Raw genomic sequence first — 16965 nt, 5'->3', positions numbered from 1 at the left:
TAAAAACACAACCAAGAACACATTTGGCAAAGCACTTGAAACTAGTTGTTGCACTTACTTGCAAATACTAACATCAATACAAGCATCACAATTGTAGCTTTGCTTTGATACATATAGAATAAATTGTGATATTCTTTTTGTAAATATTTAGTCTTGGATTGATGATTTGCAAAGGCTTATTTTCTTCATTTATATAGAGGTGAAAATAAGGTGCATTTATGTTAAAAAGTTATGATTAACTTGTCTTGACTGGGATGGATAGGAGTGAATTTAATAACAACTACTTAACTATAGTTGGGATTTGGGATGCATACAAATCAATTTATTATTAGTAAATTTGTTATTACAACTAATTTTGCATTGAATGAAAAGGTAGGATCAAAGAAAGTCTAACTGCAAATTAAAATAATTTATTATTAATCGCCAAGTCTCACAATAATTGTCTCACTTTATTTTTTTTACCATAAATGATAAGTAGGTCTCATACTCCACTAACTCACTTCACTCACATTTTATTATAAAACCAATTTGGTCTGTCCCACAATAATTGTCATAATTCATTTTTACCATAAATGATAAGTAGGTTACACATTCCACTAACTCACTTCACTCGCATTTTATTATAAAACCAATATAAAAAAGTGAGTCACATATTCCACTAACTTTTCTAACCAATTTTTCTTTACATTTCTTAAAACTCGTACTCACAATAAGAGTGACAATTATTGTGGAATGAAGGGAGTAATATATAGAGCTTGTACACGTTTTAGCTGTCCCCGAAAATGGACAGTGATAAATGAAAAAACTCAGGATGAATCTACATTGCCCCAAAAACAAATTTGTCAATTTTCACCATTAAAATTGAATGCAAGCATACATAGAAAACATAGCTCGTTTTGTTAGGCAATCTAAGCCCTGAGGTATATTGCAAGTCACAAGAAGAAAAAGATCACACATACATTAGAACTAGCACCGAAGATATAGAGGTCTCATTTGCATAAAACGATGCTCTAAACTGAATAAGTTTGTCGAAAAACATTATGTTTATTGACGAAGCATTTGCTGCAAGTTAAGAACTTGGTTTCTTTGTTCAGCTGGGAGCATATTGATCTGTTCCGGAGTGAGACTCATAACCTGCTGCAGTAATGCCTTTTCGAACTCAGGAGTCAACTGCAGAATACAAAAGATTGGATCATCAATATAAAGTGGGAGTTCTTGCCCTTGTTTACTTGAGAGATCAGCATAGACAAATATATATAAAATGAAGATTGAATACCGATTGTGTTTGAGGATGCTGGTTGCTGGGACCTGCTTGACCAGGAAACCCAGGTTGTGGTCCTAAAAGCTGACCCATCGGATTTTCAGGAAGGCCAGGTATCCAATTGGATCCCCTGTCTGTTGGCTTGGAGCTTCCAGCTTGATTGAAATCCATTCCTACATGAGGGCTTCCTGCCTAAAGCCATGAGAATATGTAAAGCTTAGGTTAACGATCCATATTGCCAAAATCATCATGTAGACACAAGTGCCAAAGAGTTGAACTCAATACCAAAGTCACATTTCAAAATATCATAGTACTCTTTGTCGAATGAACTCAATTGCTGAGAAGCGTTGCTCAAGGAAAAAAATAATATAACGACAGATGTGTATGGGAGCACTTGAATGTTCAGCCAGTCATACTTACTAATTATTAATACTTCCTCCGTCCCGCACTACTCGCACGTTTCCTTTTCGGCACGAAGATTAAGGAATGAGTGTATAGCAAAGTCAAATATTACGGCTGTAGGTGAAAATTTTTACTAAAAATGGAAAGAGTGCAAATAACTTGGGACGCCCAAAAAGGAAATAAGTGCAAGTAGTCCGGGACGGAGGGAGTAGTAATTATTAGCTAAACAAGACAATAAAAGTCAAATAGGTTCATGAATCCATAGTAAAATCCAGCAGAAACAGCCAGATCGTATCAAATTAAACAAGGGCACACTGTTGCAATCTTATACTATATGGCATTGCAGGTCAAACCTGATACATTGATTGGGACAAAGGTTGATTTGGAAGTGGTAACTGTCCCTGTGGAAACGAAGGCCCCATACCAGCAGGAGGCTTTGAACCTGACTGAAATTACATAAATATCAAGATTTTCAGACAAAGACAAGTTCATGTTTGGTCGAAATCACTGAAAGTACCCACATTAAACTCACATGAAACATATGTTGCGAATGATGCATCTGTTGTCCACTAGGATGCTGAAAGCTCGGATTTTGTCCCATTTGAGCTTGAGCCTGGTGAGGGAAGCCTGGCATTGGTGGTCTTGGTTGGGGTGGCAGTGGCGGTTGGAGGGGCATATACTGGCTGCCAGTATTTGGCAGAGGTTGTTGAGTGGGCAATGAAGGCATAGGGTGCTGGTGAAGGGAGGGTGGCTGGGAAGCTGTATGCGGCGGCAATTGAGCCAAACTAGAAATTTGAGAGTGTTGTGGTACAGACATTGGTGTTGACTGGGCACCAATATGTACCTTAGGTTGCTGTGGTTGTTGTAAAGGATGTGTGGGCATGGACTGTGGTTGGGGGTTTTGAGGAGCAAGAGGTTGTGAGGGCGGGCGCGATGGCAAAGGTTGGTTAAGCTGCTGTTTTCTTATTTGGTTCTGACCAATCGGACCAGAAACTGGTACTGAAGCCTGAATAGCAGGTTGCTGATTTGAGATAGCTGATGGCTGTGGATTCTTAGACACCGCAGATGAAATGGCTGGTGACTAAACAAAGCCAAAGTGGTTAGACAATTTTCAAGAATAAAATAAGAAAGAAATGTATCAATGAGTCAAAAGAGCATACTGCTTGTGAGGATTGCACCATTCCAAGCATGATTTGTGCCTAATGAAAGAAATGATACAATAGGTTAAATGTCAGAAAAAATTAATTTATTTATGAATGGGAACTAAAATAACTGAAAGATGAGTGGATGAATCATAAAATTCCATGTGCTAAGAGCGATTCAAGAACATGAAATGTGCAGAAGCCGAGGAAAAGGTTCCATGAAACTGACAGAAAATACTTCGCAATGAGGAAAATAATTAGGATTGACAGGGTTCATAACAAGAAAAGGTCTCCCGGACTAGTAATAACCACATATGACTAGCATACTTTCACTTATGATTACTCCATTCATTACAGCATATGTGATTAACTCAAAGAATATCTCAGATTTCATCTGACAAGTATTGAGGAGCTTCTAGGTTTTTTAAACAGTAATTGACTTAGAAAGTGGTGTTGTGCATGGTGGAGCCAATGACTGATACTACTGCAAAGACTCCTTTTGTATTATAGGTAATGTAACTGGCAATCTTCCCACACAGTGGAATGATGAAACCTTATGGGTGATAGTAGCATTCTACACCATTATTCTTTATATCATCAACAATCATATACGTAACAAATAATTACCAAACAGCACTAAGCAAACTATAAACCTACAAAACAACTACAACAACTGGATAGAAAATATGAGTAAGAAGAGAGAGGTTACACACTAACAGAGAACTTCCTGCCACCCAAAAAAGGGAATAGATATATCTACTCAGTTTTCATAACTCATATAGCATATGTAAAGAACAACATGAGAATAAAAGGATCACAAATTGCAACATTCTGATAGTGCATCAACGTAATAAAATGGTCAATCATCTTCTCTAGGACCTGATAATGCAGCAATCTGACACACTCTACCACTAACAACTTACATAAGGCATGCTATCCATCTGGTATACAAGCAACCAGATTAACCCTGCTAGAGTATGCTTCCCCAAATCATTCACTTAAACTTACCTCTTCCGCATCTTCAGTTAATTACCATGAAAAACTCAGCTCCACACCCAACCAAATAAAAAATAGCTACCCTCATTTGTCATCACACGCTATAAAGATCAATTGCTTCCATAACAATCCAACAAAGATGTAAAACTTTTTGGCCAGCGCTTTTTTATTTCTAAGTAATTTGAAGAAACTAAAATAAGAATACTACTTATCATGACTGGAAAACCCCAAGACAAAAAAAAGGAAATGCGATGGAATATTTCATGGCATAAGGTCTAATCCAAAAATAAAATCAAAATTAAGACTAGCAAAGGAAACCCTAAATTAAGGCATACCTGAAAAAGGGCTTTAGTCAAAGCAGGATTCTGGATAAGTATTTGCCTCGCCTGCTGCTTGTTCTGCTCAATCAATGTCTGCACGCACAAAAAATCAAATTTTAACTGAAGCGATCCAATTCGAGTTCCGAATTAAGAATTGGGGATGATTAACCGAACAACAGCAATCGATCGATAAGCCTGTAGGTACGAATAAACATTGTGTAACAGAAGAAATCAGAACCTTCATCTGGGACATGATGTCGTAGAGCTGGTTTTTGGACATTCCGGCGAGGCTCGGTGGAACCCCGTCGCTGGAGAGTTGCTTTCCCGCCATTCTTCTTTCCACGCCCAAATTCCTTTTTCCACTGAGAAAGAGAGCGTTGTGGAAGAAATACTGATGTCTGTTTAGGGCTTGTTTGGCGCAACAGATTTTATTGATTTAGAAATTCAGATTTGAAATTCTAATAGATTCGTAAAACCTTTAATTTATTCATGAGGCCCAATGTATTTGGGCCTATTAGTAACTTTTAGAAAATTATTTACAAAATTTTAGCCCAGCCCACATCAAAGTTATTTACTACTGCTACTATAAAAATAATCTGAACCTTAAAAATAAAAATAATATACATCAATTGTAAATAAATATTACAAAAATGATATGGACTTTATAAAAGCTCTTTATATGTTTGATATGGGGTGAAAAATAAAATTTTGCTTTGTCAAACTTCACGATCTTTCCATAATTGCATATGTGTTTCTGCCCCTGTTTTCTTCAACTTCAGTTCTCAATTTCTCATAACTTCTTTTATGGTTTTTAATTGGCAATCAATCTCTTCATGTGCAGATTAATTTGGTCATATCTTACATATGTTGTTATAATTTGAGATATAAGTAAGGTTAGGGATCAGAATGTAAAAGAAGAGTGAAAGAGGGTGCATATATTAAAGTTCGTGATATTATTTGCCAGGTTAAAATTTCGTGGGAAAAATCCAACTTTTTGAAAGTTCCATGATCTTAAGGGTCAATATTCCTATAAAATAATATAGGAAATTCTGATTATAGCGTTAATATCTTATATCTATAAGGTAATAATATTGGAAATCGTATATACCAATTAAAGTTAAATGCAGCAACTAATTCAGCTTTTGGATGTGTTTAAATAATTTAGTCGTTAGTATTATATTTATATCTACGGTATTTATATTAGACTTATACAATTGATGAATAAAACCTACACAATTTCATAATGTTGTAATTATATATATTCTCGAACTCGAATACTAATGACCACCCATTATATATAGCAATTCGAAATATGGTACTCCCTCATTCTCATGCATGGCGCAAATGTTATTAAAAGAGATTTCCAATTAATTATATAATTCAATATCCAGACATTAATATCTCTAACGTGTTTAAATTCATAAAATATACTATGATCAAATTGTTTGAAACTTTTGCTATCATCTAATGATATAGTAAACAATATTTAGATTCATTAAATAATTAACACGTCTATTTAAATAAGTAGTAATAATGTATTTGACTCATGTAATCAAATAACCTATTATAATCGCATTATAAAATAAGATGATAGGAGTACAAATCTCCACAATATATTTAATTTTACAATAATATATTCAAACGAATCAATAATATGGAGTACTATATGGATAACATATCTTAAAATAGATATATAGATTTTGCATCATAGATAATTGATACGTGATGTTATCAATATTAACTTTTATTTTGGTAATTAAGGAGTCATTAACGATGACTCGTTGTCAAACCTTAATTAAGCTTCCGGTTATTTAGTTTAATTAATGAAAACAAATCTAATTAATTAATTAATTAATGGCTCCTAGTCCTTGTCATAATTGAAGTGGATAATGTATATATATACTTCTCCCTCTCTCTCAATCCAGATATCTCCTGTGTTTTTTTTCTCCTGCATATATTAGCTGATCGATCACCGATTTACGCACATGCATTGTTTTTCTGCAATCACAATAGTTTGCCTCAAACTCGAAGCATGGACAACGATGACAAATTTAAACTACCACCTATATATGTGAGTCAGATGAATGAATTTATGAATCATTATTTTTAGGGTTTTCCCAATTTGATTTCTCAATATATGTATTCTCCTACTTCGAGTTGGTGATGGTGAATTTGTATGCGTTTGGTTTTTCCGCATAAATTTGAGTATACTTGTGTTGTTGTTCTTGCTTCTTATTTATTTCGTAGATAGTTTTCATCCCATGGTTTTTCCGCGGAAATTTTAGTGTTGTGTCGTTCTCGCTTCTTATTATTTCGTCGATAGTTTTCATCCATCCACATTTGATGTGGCTATTTTGATCATCCAATGTGTTTAAATTAAGTCATTCTCTCCCAACACTATCTTTACTAGAAATTTGAAGTAGGGTTTTATCTAGGTTTACTCTTGAATTGAAAAGCCAAGAAAGTCCTTATTTTATGGGATTATCACTTGTTTGATACATAAGAAAAACTAAGAAAAGCCATTCTTTAAACTTCACTTCACTATCTTACAATTTCTCAGTTTATGGGCAATCTACTACTAACTAAGATGTTTGTAGGAATTAAAATCGATGCCTCTTCTCCGATTGCGACCGGTGAATGCCGAGTCGTTTCTCAAATTGTGGGAATCAAGAATGTCAAGAGCCGCAACGGCAGACAAGGAGAAGATGAAGGCTTCCCATATTCCAATCAACACCTTTGTTGTAGGAAACTGGAAGGTAAAAACCACGAAGTTTGGTAAATTTCCAATCAATCACTAAAAATAGTAGTAGTAAATTATATCTTAACTTTGACATTTTTTTCAATTGTCTCATTTATTTCGCTTCGAGGGTAGTGGTGTTGTGCATGATGTGACTAGGCTAATGTTAAAATCATGATATAATTTGACCAGAAATTGACAGACTTTGTGGTTTTTCAAACAAATTATCCTTTAAAAAATCATTGGTTTATGCAGAGGGAGTCTACTCACAAAGGCAACTTGACTGCCAAAATCTACTATGCCAAGAAGAAGCTAGTGTGGGAGTTTCTTGATGGTCAATTGAAGAGCAAGATGGAAGTTTCGTGGTCCGATATCACTGCCATCGAGACTGGTGTGAACCCTGATAAACAAGGATGGCTTCGAATTCAGGTCTCATTTTCGGCATTCCGTCTCTATATTAGCTTTGTAATGAATTAAACATGACTAGTTGAACTAATATGCAGCTGGCTAAGCCCCCTCTCTTCTTCCGAGAAATCGAACCTCAACCAAGAAAGCATACCATCTGGGAGAAGGCAGAGGATTTCACTTATGGCCAGGCCTTACTTTGCAGGTATACATACATATTTCAATCTCGTATTTCATTCCCCAATCCGCGCGTACGTATATTAAGATTGTCTAAATATAACAGGAGACATACTGTATTGTTCCCTGCCGAGGAATTTGATGAACACTACGAGAAGCTTATGCTAAACGACGCGCACCTGGCTGGACTTAATAGGAGGACCTTCCCGGCCCATGAATTCCCTTATTTCTACGCAGTTTTTCCGTTGCAGAACACCCCACTACAGCTGCAACAACAGCCAGTTTTGCGGTTACACCAAAACTCTAACCATCCCACAACATCTTTGAATTCTCCCATTGTTATGCCATCAAAACGTAAATTTGGTCACGAGATGCAGCATCCGCATCAACACCAAGGTCCACTTTTTCCATCACAGCAGAACTTTGATCGCTCACAGCAGAAACATCGTCGTCCCACAGCAGTTTTGTTTCACCAATCCTTGAATTCTACCGTCACAACACCAGGTATTGTAACTATATGTATAGATATAGTTACCAATCTTTTGTTATACTAATCCCAACAATATTCCCTTGCGACAGCAAGAAACAACGGTGTGGTGGCATTGTCGGGGAATCAAATCAGCAACGAGGCAACATTGGTCGACTCATCACAACAAAACCAACTTATTGATCCTCAGCAGCAATACTCATTTCTTCAACAGCATTCTGCTGCATACAATGAGATGGCTATTCCCAGCATGAAGATCCCAAGCAGTTGGGATCTACAAAACCAACTACGTGTTCGTCATCAATACTCATCTCCTCGGCAGCATTCCGAACACAATGAGATGGCTACCCCTTACATGAATGCCCCAAGTAGTTCGGTTCAAGAAAACCAAAAACTTGTTCATCAACAGGAGTATCCATTTCATCAGCAACATTCTGAGATCCCAAATAGTTTATCTCATCCGCAGCATTTTGAGATCTGGAGTAGTTCACCTCATCAGCAACATTCTGAGATCCCAAATAGTTTATCTCATCCGCAGCATTTTGAGAGCGTGAGTAGTTCATCTCATCAGCAGCATTCTGAGATCCCATGTAGTTCGGTTCAACAAAACCAATTTCTTGTTCCACAGCAGCATTCTGAGATCCCAAGTAGTTCTGTGCAGAATGGCTCAGCAACTGGTGAGCATTTTTTGGCTGATGCAATAAACATGCTAGAGAATGATCCAACATGGGATGATGGCGGTGTTCGTTGTTACGCGCACAGTATTATTGGGTGCTTCAATTGCTCTACTGACACTTAGATATTTTTCCCCTTGATCTGTTTATTAGTTAGATTACATATTGGTAATTAGCATGCATGATTTTTTTTTTTTTTTTTAATTTTGTAATCTATTAAGTGCCAAGTATATATGTGTAGATACTTTATTGTAATCTAAAAGCTTCAATACAGGTTAACCCATGTTATATTTTTGAACAATAACTAAGAATTTTGCAGATACATTTGTGTTATGATCTCATAAAGAGTTCCAGTGAAGTTGAGCTAATCATCTCAATAATACAACTTAGGATACATCAAATAATTCATAGTACATCACCATTCAATAGAAATTGCTACCAGAAACGGAACAGAGATACATTCAGACACAAGCCATTTCATAACAATATTATATCCATTAACCATTAGTAGGCACTAAAATAACATGTTTAAATAGCATACATAAAAATCGACGAACACGACAGCAATGGCAAGCAACGAGCTAGCTGTTTCACCAAGTCGTGTTCAAGACTCACTTTTTGCCACTCTTCTTCAAACCAGAACCTCCAAATGCCCCTTTCTGCTGAGCCTTTGCCTTGAGCTCCTTAAGAGCCTGGCCAAGAACACAAAATACGATTATCAATTTATCATCGGAGATATTGGAGACGGATCCAGAATTCAATTATGCAGAGCAAATAGTTTACCTTCTCCTCTTCTTTCTTCTTTTGAATATTAGCCTTGTCAGTCTGCAAAATTAAAATAGGAAATAAGAAAAGCCATCCAAATAAGCATATGCTTATTCCAATATTTTCAAGTATCTTGAAAATTAAAGTAATACAGCTCAGGAAAACAATACATGTACAATTTGAACATTTAGTATGCAATCTCTTGCACATCAAGAACAAAAACAAGAGAGAAACAATGTGATCATGACTTTGGTGGGCAGGAAGTTCAATTTCAACATTATGCAACAAATATAATTCAAATGAAAGCAATTCAGAGAACTTTATATATTCATAACACAACTTTTTCCTTAAGATGCCACACACACACACACACAAAACAGGAAACAGAGTTAAAAATCAATACCTCGTCATACTCTTTCTTTTCAGCCTTAGGTTGCTTCAAAGGCTTGGCTTTTCCACCTGATTCAGGGCAACAAAATCAAAATACAGCAATAAAAATCAGTAAAAAACATCTTCTTTAAGAAAAAAGAAATAATCGCATATGTAGGAAACAGTTGCGCGTATCAGATGAACAATTACCTTGCTTGGATGACATGATTGAATGATTTGGTTAGGATTTCGCAGTGATCGCAAATTTGAGCTTCGGATTAAAGAGATCAGCACGATACCCTAATCGAATTCGTAAGATTGAATTTGGGAAATTTTCTGGAATTTAGCTTAGCTTTGTTATACAGGTCCGTGGATTCATATGGATTTACATTTGTGCCCTCCCATATTCCAATGGACGAAGTTATTTTGAAAAGGATATTTTTGTAAATTGGAGTAAAAAGGAACAGTAATGAAATTTTAAAATTTTAAACATTATTCCACTTCAACGAATGATGTAGAGGTAATAAGAAAAAAATATATGAATTAATTGTTTTACTAAATCACTACCAAATCAATCGATTTTTGTCTGAATCGAAATTATGGCAGATTTCATCATACTTATTGTTGAGTGGAAACTATAAGATTTATTAAATACTATACTATACATAGGTTGATTTTAACATTTTTTGGACGTTAATAAATTTATTTATCTTGCCATTTTATCCATGACTTCTTATTTACTGAACTTATGATTTTATTTTAGTAATTTTAAACTGTCATAACCAAGCAAGAACAAATACATGTTCCGGATGTGTTATGATTTCCATGCCACATATTTTGAAATTGTGTTCAAGCTAGAAAATGAGAATTTACAAAAATAATGATATTCACGACATGGTTATTATAGTGGGGAGGACGAGATGAGACCAACGATGTTAGAGTTGGTACATGACATGATATTATTCGTTATGTTCGACCTCACAAATTTTGTTTTCTGGATACGTCACTATATAGAATCACTCAATTTTAAATGACAAATGTGGGATTGGATAATCAATTTATTGAGTGCTATCCTACCAATTTAAAAATAATGGGCCTGGGTTTTGTTTTAACTTTGGATTGGGCTTTTGAACTAATCGTCATTTCTCAAATGGGCAAAGCTTTGAAATTGGGCATGCTTATTGGGACGCGAATATGGACAATATAGTAAAAAAATAAAATAGGTATTTATTTGCCAATGTTATTTTTATTTCAACTTAGTAGTATATGAGATCAAGTTCTCAATCCAAATATTATTATACTACCTGGGAATTGATACAAAAGGAACATAAGATATTGCAACTAAAATGTTGATAGCTCTCTAATTATTTTAATTTATCCAATTTATTTTAATTTTTTGGGAGTGTAGATAGAGATGGATGCATATTCCAAAGCATTCCTTGAAGTCAGCTGTTGCTTGCCCTGCAAATACTAATATCAATACAAACACCACAGTTGCAACTTTGCTTGGATACATAATTATTAAATTGTGATATTATTTATATGAATAGTTAGTCTTGGATTGATGATTGTCAGAGACTTATTTGCTTCATATATATAGAGGTAAAAGTAATGTTTATTTATGTTAAAAATTTATACTCCGTATAAGAGTAAATTGTCTTGAGTTGGAGGATACAAGTGAATTAAATAACAACTATTCAACTATAGATTGGGATATATACGATTTATTAAAAGTGAATTTATTATTAGAATTAGTTATGCTTTGACTGAAAAGGTAAGATTAAAGAAATTCAGATAAAAAAATAAGGTTTATTTATGTTAAAAAATTATGTATGAGTAAATTGTCTTGATTGGAGTGGATACAAGTGAATTTAATAACAACTATTTAACTATAGATTGGGATATATACGAATGAATTTATTAATAGTGAATTTATTATTAGAATTAATTGTGCTTTGACTGAAAAGCAGAAAAGGTAAGATTAAAGAAATTCTAACTGCAAATTAAAATAATTAATCATATTATCTATCACCTCTCAAGTCTCACCCTCTTAAAGTCTTAATTATAAAAGAGTGGATGAACCAAGGTGAACCAAGACAATTAATTATCATAGTTGTCTTTTTAAGGGATATTTGAGGAAATTTAGAGGATACAATATATAGGATGCGATTCATTAGTTAATACATCGGCTCACTATAACAACAAAAAATCATTAAGAACATTCTGTAATGTAAGAGACGAAAATGTTTGGTTTTAATTTGTTAACGCCTATTATTTTTTCATCTAGATAAAATAATCTTGTAATAATATATTTGAATATAAAATAAGCATAATTTTATTCGAGATTAAATTTGGATCATACATTTACAGATTTATTGGTAGAACACCCAAAGTTAGTTGGGTTAGATCTGCAGTGGGTGGGTCATAGCTTCCGGGCTTGGTTGAACTTCAAATGGGCCTTGGGTTTGGATTTCTATAGATGTGATGTTGGGTTAGTTTAGGGCTTACGAATAATTTATATACTCCCCCGTTCCTTATTAATTGAGACATTTTTTTCGAAACAAAAATTAAAAATAGTGTGGTTAGTGAATGGTGAATAAAGTAAGAGAAATGAAAAGAGAATAAAATAAAAAAAATATTTTCTTCAAAATCTTTTAAATAACATTTTTTCTCACTCATGGAAATATATATTGTACAGAAGACATTTACCAAATTTTGCGTCTATATAAAAAATTTTAACTGTAAATTTTCCTGAAATTTATAGTAAAGCATGCATAATTACCTCATCTTGTTCCATAAATATAAGGTCTTTGAAGACAACATTCTTTTTAATGTGAAATTCATAAAGATTGAGAGAGCGAAAAAAATGATTGAAGAGTTGGTAATGAGGATACGGCTCATCTCATAAGAGAGAAAAACATACATAAAATAAAAATAGACTAATTTTATAGAATGAATTAAAATAGAAAAAGAAAACTAGTTTTATGAGATAAATGTAATAGGTATATAACTATAATACAAAAGATATTGCAATTAAAATTTTGATGGTAAATAAAATAAAATTTAATAGACTTATAGCTCTATAAATTCTTTCAATTTTTCGTTCATTTCATGAGATTGGAAAAGAAGCGCCACATTTTTAAGTTGCAAAAGGCTCGCACACTGATACACCCACCAACTTTCGTCACATCCGCAAAATATTACTCCCTCCGTCCCGCACTACTCGCACGTTTCCTTTTCGGCACGGAGATTAAGGAATGAGTGTATAGCAAAGTCAAATATTACGGCTGTAGGTGAAATTTTTTACTAAAAATGGAAAGAGTGCAAATAACTTGGGACGCCCAAAAAGGAAATAAGTGCAAGTAGTCCGGGACGGAGGGAGTAGTATAGATTAATTGAATCAGCATAATGTATTTTCATCTCAAAACAAAATGACAAATATTGAGGATAATATCATAACAATATATGCATTGGTAAATTGCTAGAAAAATTATAAAATTTAATCAAATTCTGTTTCATCCCGGTATTTTAAAAATTAGGAAGAAAAAATATTGAATTTGTCATTGTTCTCAATTATTTCACGACCGAAAAAATAGGTTGCCTACTGATGTTTTCAATCAAACGACTTGACATCTTCTAATTCACCGGCAGTGACGTCTATATGTGATCTCTCACCAGCCATATCGGGTATTCCATCTGCCCCATAAAAATAAACTACTTTTTGACATTTTGGCATGTCAATTAAAATTAGATCAAAATTATAAATTAGATAACTTTTCTCTTTATAATAATATGGACCCCACTATTTTTTCTCTTTTCTATCTTATTTTTGCAATTGCGCATTAAACTCTTGGTTTCAGAACTACCTATTTGTGTGGGACGGGCGAAGTACAATTTTACCAAAATATTTCCATGTGTGATAATTGCGAAAATGTATTCAACATTTAAAGTTTTTTCCGTTGACTTTTAAAGTATGAGGCGCTCCAAACTTTATGAATTTTTTTGGTAATTTGCACTATATAAAAGCGGAAATAGACTTTTTTGACTTATGATAAAAATGAATTTACTTTAGGAATGGAACGAGTAAAAGTCATTTAAATAACAAGAGCATACCATCACCAAATTTGGCACATAGATCAAGTTTCACAACCAAAATTGCATAATATTTTTTCTTTTGATTGATAACTTTCTGCTTTTATTTGTTAATATATACTCCATCTTTAACTCTCGAAATAAGTGTGATTAAATATGGCAATAATTTTAAAGTCTTGTTCAAATATTTATTGAAAGATTCATTACGACTGGATCGATCATTATTTCTCATTTTAATTCTTTATTTAATAATCAAGATTAATTAATAGTTGGGTTAGTTTAGGGCTTATGAATAATTTACTCTACATTCATCACTTCATTTTATCGTTATGAAGCTCAAAGAAATAGCAGACTACTTAATCATATCAATATTCTACAGATCAACTAAATATTTCTTGCAAAATATTTTTAACAGTAACATTTCTTTTCTCCCTATGGAAATAAATTATCCATAAACTGATAAACATGATTAAATTTTGCATCTATATAAAAATAAAGTAACAATTATTTCCTTATGAAATTTATACCAAACCATGCATAATATAAAACTATGTGAGATCAAGTTCTCAATCCAAATGTTATTATATATGGGAATTAATAAAAAGGAACAAAGATATCACAGCCAAACTGTTGATAGCTCTCTAATTCTTTTCATTTATCTAATTTTCTTTAATTTCTTGGGAGTGGAGATGGAGATGGAGATGGAGGAGTAAGGCCATCCGCAATGGGCGGACGATGGCACGCCCGATGGCGCGCATCGTCCGCGCCATCGATCGTCCGCGCCCATTGCGGATACGGACGATAGGTCGCGGACGATCGTCGCGGCCGATACTAAGGGCGCGGAGGATGGCGCGCCCGATGCCTATCGTCCGCGCCATCGTCCTCCCCATTGTGGCGTACACGGACGATGGCCGCGGACGATAGGCATCGTCCGCGCCATCGTCCTCCCCATTGTGGCGTACACGGACGATAGGTCGCGGACGATGGCACGCGGTTTGGTTTTCTATTTAAAGAGCGTTTGTCATTCATTTGTGCATACCTCTACATATTCTCTCTCACAAATCCAACCAATATGAATCCCGGCGACGACACCAATAGTTCTAGTTCCTCTGATGAGTCCAGTAATAGCATAGATATAGCATTAAATGCAGTCGTTGAAACGGCGATGACGCATTGCTATGCGTTGATGCAGCGCCAGGCGGCAGCGGCAGCGGCCTCTGAGCAAGTCCATAGACCTATTCGACATAGGTCGTATATCCGACGCGACCACGCGGAAGCTCACACACGTCTGGTTGAAGACTACTTTGCCGATCAACCGCGATGGGGCCCGGCTGTTTTTCGGCGCCGATTTAGAATGTCGCGGTACCTGTTTCTCAGCATTGTTCGGACATTGTCTTCACGTGATGAATTCTTCACGTTTCGGGAGGACGGCATCGGCAAACCCGGCCTTACACCATTGCAAAAGTGCACGGTTGCACTCCGTCAGTTGGCCTATGGCACCACGGCGGACCTTTTCGACGAGTACCTCCACTGCGGGGATTCTACAGGCCGCGATTGTCTGAAGCGCTTTTGCCGGGGGATAGTAGAGGCTTATGGCGACACATATTTGCGCAAGCCGACTGCCACTGATTGCCAGGGTCTGATGCAGATGCACGAGACGGCGCACGGGTTTCCTGGGATGCTCGGGAGCATCGACTGTATGCACTGGCAGTGGAAGAATTGTCCGACGGCGTGGAGAGGCCAGTTCACAAGTGGATACAAGGGCAGCCACCCGACGATGGTCCTCGAAGCCGTCGCTGACCATCGGCTATGGATCTGGCATGCTTACTTCGGCGTAGCCGGGTCGAACAACGACATTAACGTCCTCAACTCGTCCACCCTCTTCACCGATCAATGTAATGGCAACGGCCCGGCCATCGAGTTCACTGCCAACAGACGCCAATACCATATGGGGTACTACTTGGCCGATGGCATCTATCCACGGTGGCCTGTTTTTGTGAAGACGGTTAGCTGCCCAATTGGTGAGAAGAGGGTTTTATTTGCGCAAAAGCAGGAGTCGGCGAGGAAGGATGTCGAGCGGACATTCGGCGTGCTCCAATCACGGTGGGCAATTGTGAAAGGGCCGGCTCGTTTCTGGTTCAAGGATGTCATCGCCGATGTCATATATGCGTGCATAATCATGCACAACATGATAGTCGAGAATGAAGGCGGAAGCATCACCGATTGGAATGAAGATGATCGTGCATCTAGTTTGGCCGGCGCGTCGACCGAGCCACCCGATAGAGGGTTACCGTTAGGCTTCAACGAGGTTCTATCTAGACAGGCCTCAATGCGCAACCAACAGGATCATGCGCAGCTCATGAACGACATGATCGAAGAAGTGTGGGCTCGCAACCGCCGTTGTTGAGTTCGCGTTTTTTTAATTCGCATTGTAATGTATTAATTTTTATTCAATGAAATGAAGTTTTTGAAATTCGTATTTTAATGTATTAATTTTGTTAAATTCGTATGAGTTTTGTAATAAATATTAAAAAAATGATGATGTGGCGCGCCATAGGGCGCGCCTTAGGGCGCGTCTTAGGGCGCCCCACTGCAGGTGAGGAGGTAGGAGGATAAAACTGCTAACGTGGCGCGCCATAGGGCGCGCCTTAGGGCGCGCCTTAGGGCGCCCCATTGCTAATGCCCTAAAGCGGCCACATTCTCCCGTCTCGCAATTGGTCACACATTCATCAACCTTCGTCACATCTGAAATATAATCAGATCAGTTGAATTAGCATAATATACCTTCAATTCATTACTAAATATAAGCACAAACATTGAGGACAATAATATATAATAAGGTAAATTGCCGGAAATATAATAAAATTTGATTAAATTCAGGCCCGCACGTCATGAAATTTTAAAATTTAAATGAAAAACATAAAGTTTAAATTTGTTTGTAATTATCCTACACTGAAACAATCTACTCCCCCTATATGTATATGTTGTTGATATGCTTCATCAAAACAACTCGGTACTATTTTCTTAAGAATAAACTACATCATGTAGCTCAATGGTTGTAACATCCACATATGATTTCTCTACACTTAAAACCAAACACTAGTTCAATAATAAAATCCCATGTGAGATGAATGCGAA

General features: G+C 36.0%; 2 protein-coding genes and 1 long non-coding RNA gene across 3 annotated transcripts; 1 reads left to right on the top strand and 2 right to left on the bottom strand.

The window, feature by feature from the left end:
• Positions 1–822: 822 nt before the first annotated feature.
• Positions 823–4529, bottom strand: LOC121797172 (cleavage stimulating factor 64-like). The gene is made up of 7 exons (XM_042195912.1): positions 4360–4529; positions 4137–4214; positions 2824–2862; positions 2196–2744; positions 2017–2109; positions 1277–1453; positions 823–1170 (listed from the first exon to the last, which is right to left on the bottom strand). The coding sequence occupies exons 1-7, from the start codon at positions 4450–4452 to the stop codon at positions 1045–1047; spliced, it is 1155 nt and encodes a 384-aa protein (XP_042051846.1). The 5' UTR covers positions 4453–4529; the 3' UTR covers positions 823–1044.
• Positions 4530–6091: 1562 nt separating this feature from the next.
• On the top strand, positions 6092–8817 carry LOC121793604. The gene is made up of 6 exons (XM_042191636.1): positions 6092–6192; positions 6719–6877; positions 7114–7287; positions 7362–7468; positions 7547–7944; positions 8020–8817. The coding sequence occupies exons 1-6, from the start codon at positions 6154–6156 to the stop codon at positions 8724–8726; spliced, it is 1584 nt and encodes a 527-aa protein (XP_042047570.1). The 5' UTR covers positions 6092–6153; the 3' UTR covers positions 8727–8817.
• A 132-nt stretch (positions 8818–8949) lies between these two features.
• On the bottom strand, positions 8950–10083 carry LOC121793606. The gene is made up of 4 exons (XR_006049129.1): positions 9946–10083; positions 9770–9825; positions 9385–9426; positions 8950–9293 (listed from the first exon to the last, which is right to left on the bottom strand). It is a non-coding gene; the product is annotated as an uncharacterized LOC121793606 (long non-coding RNA).
• Positions 10084–16965: the final 6882 nt, after the last annotated feature.

This window comes from Salvia splendens, chromosome 3 (assembly GCF_004379255.2).
Source record: "Salvia splendens isolate huo1 chromosome 3, SspV2, whole genome shotgun sequence".
Classification (NCBI taxonomy): Eukaryota; Viridiplantae; Streptophyta; class Magnoliopsida; order Lamiales; family Lamiaceae; genus Salvia; species Salvia splendens.
Note: the sequence above shows the minus strand (reverse complement) of the source record. Positions and strands in the feature narration are given on the sequence as shown.

Coding starts and splice junctions, on each gene's coding strand:
- LOC121797172 (XM_042195912.1), bottom strand. CDS start 4,452: ATGGCGGGAAAGCAACTCTCCAGCGACGGGGTTCCACCGAGCCTCGCC. Junction 2,863..4,136: donor TGACTAAAGCCCTTTTTCAG/GTATGCCTTAAT, acceptor TTCTTTCATTAG/GCACAAATCATGCTTGGAAT. Junction 1,454..2,016: donor TGTCCCAATCAATGTATCAG/GTTTGACCTGCA, acceptor TCATGGCTTTAG/GCAGGAAGCCCTCATGTAGG.
- LOC121793604 (XM_042191636.1), top strand. CDS start 6,154: ATGGACAACGATGACAAATTTAAACTACCACCTATATAT. Junction 6,878..7,113: donor TTGTTGTAGGAAACTGGAAG/GTAAAAACCACG, acceptor TGGTTTATGCAG/AGGGAGTCTACTCACAAAGG. Junction 7,469..7,546: donor GGCCAGGCCTTACTTTGCAG/GTATACATACAT, acceptor TAAATATAACAG/GAGACATACTGTATTGTTCC.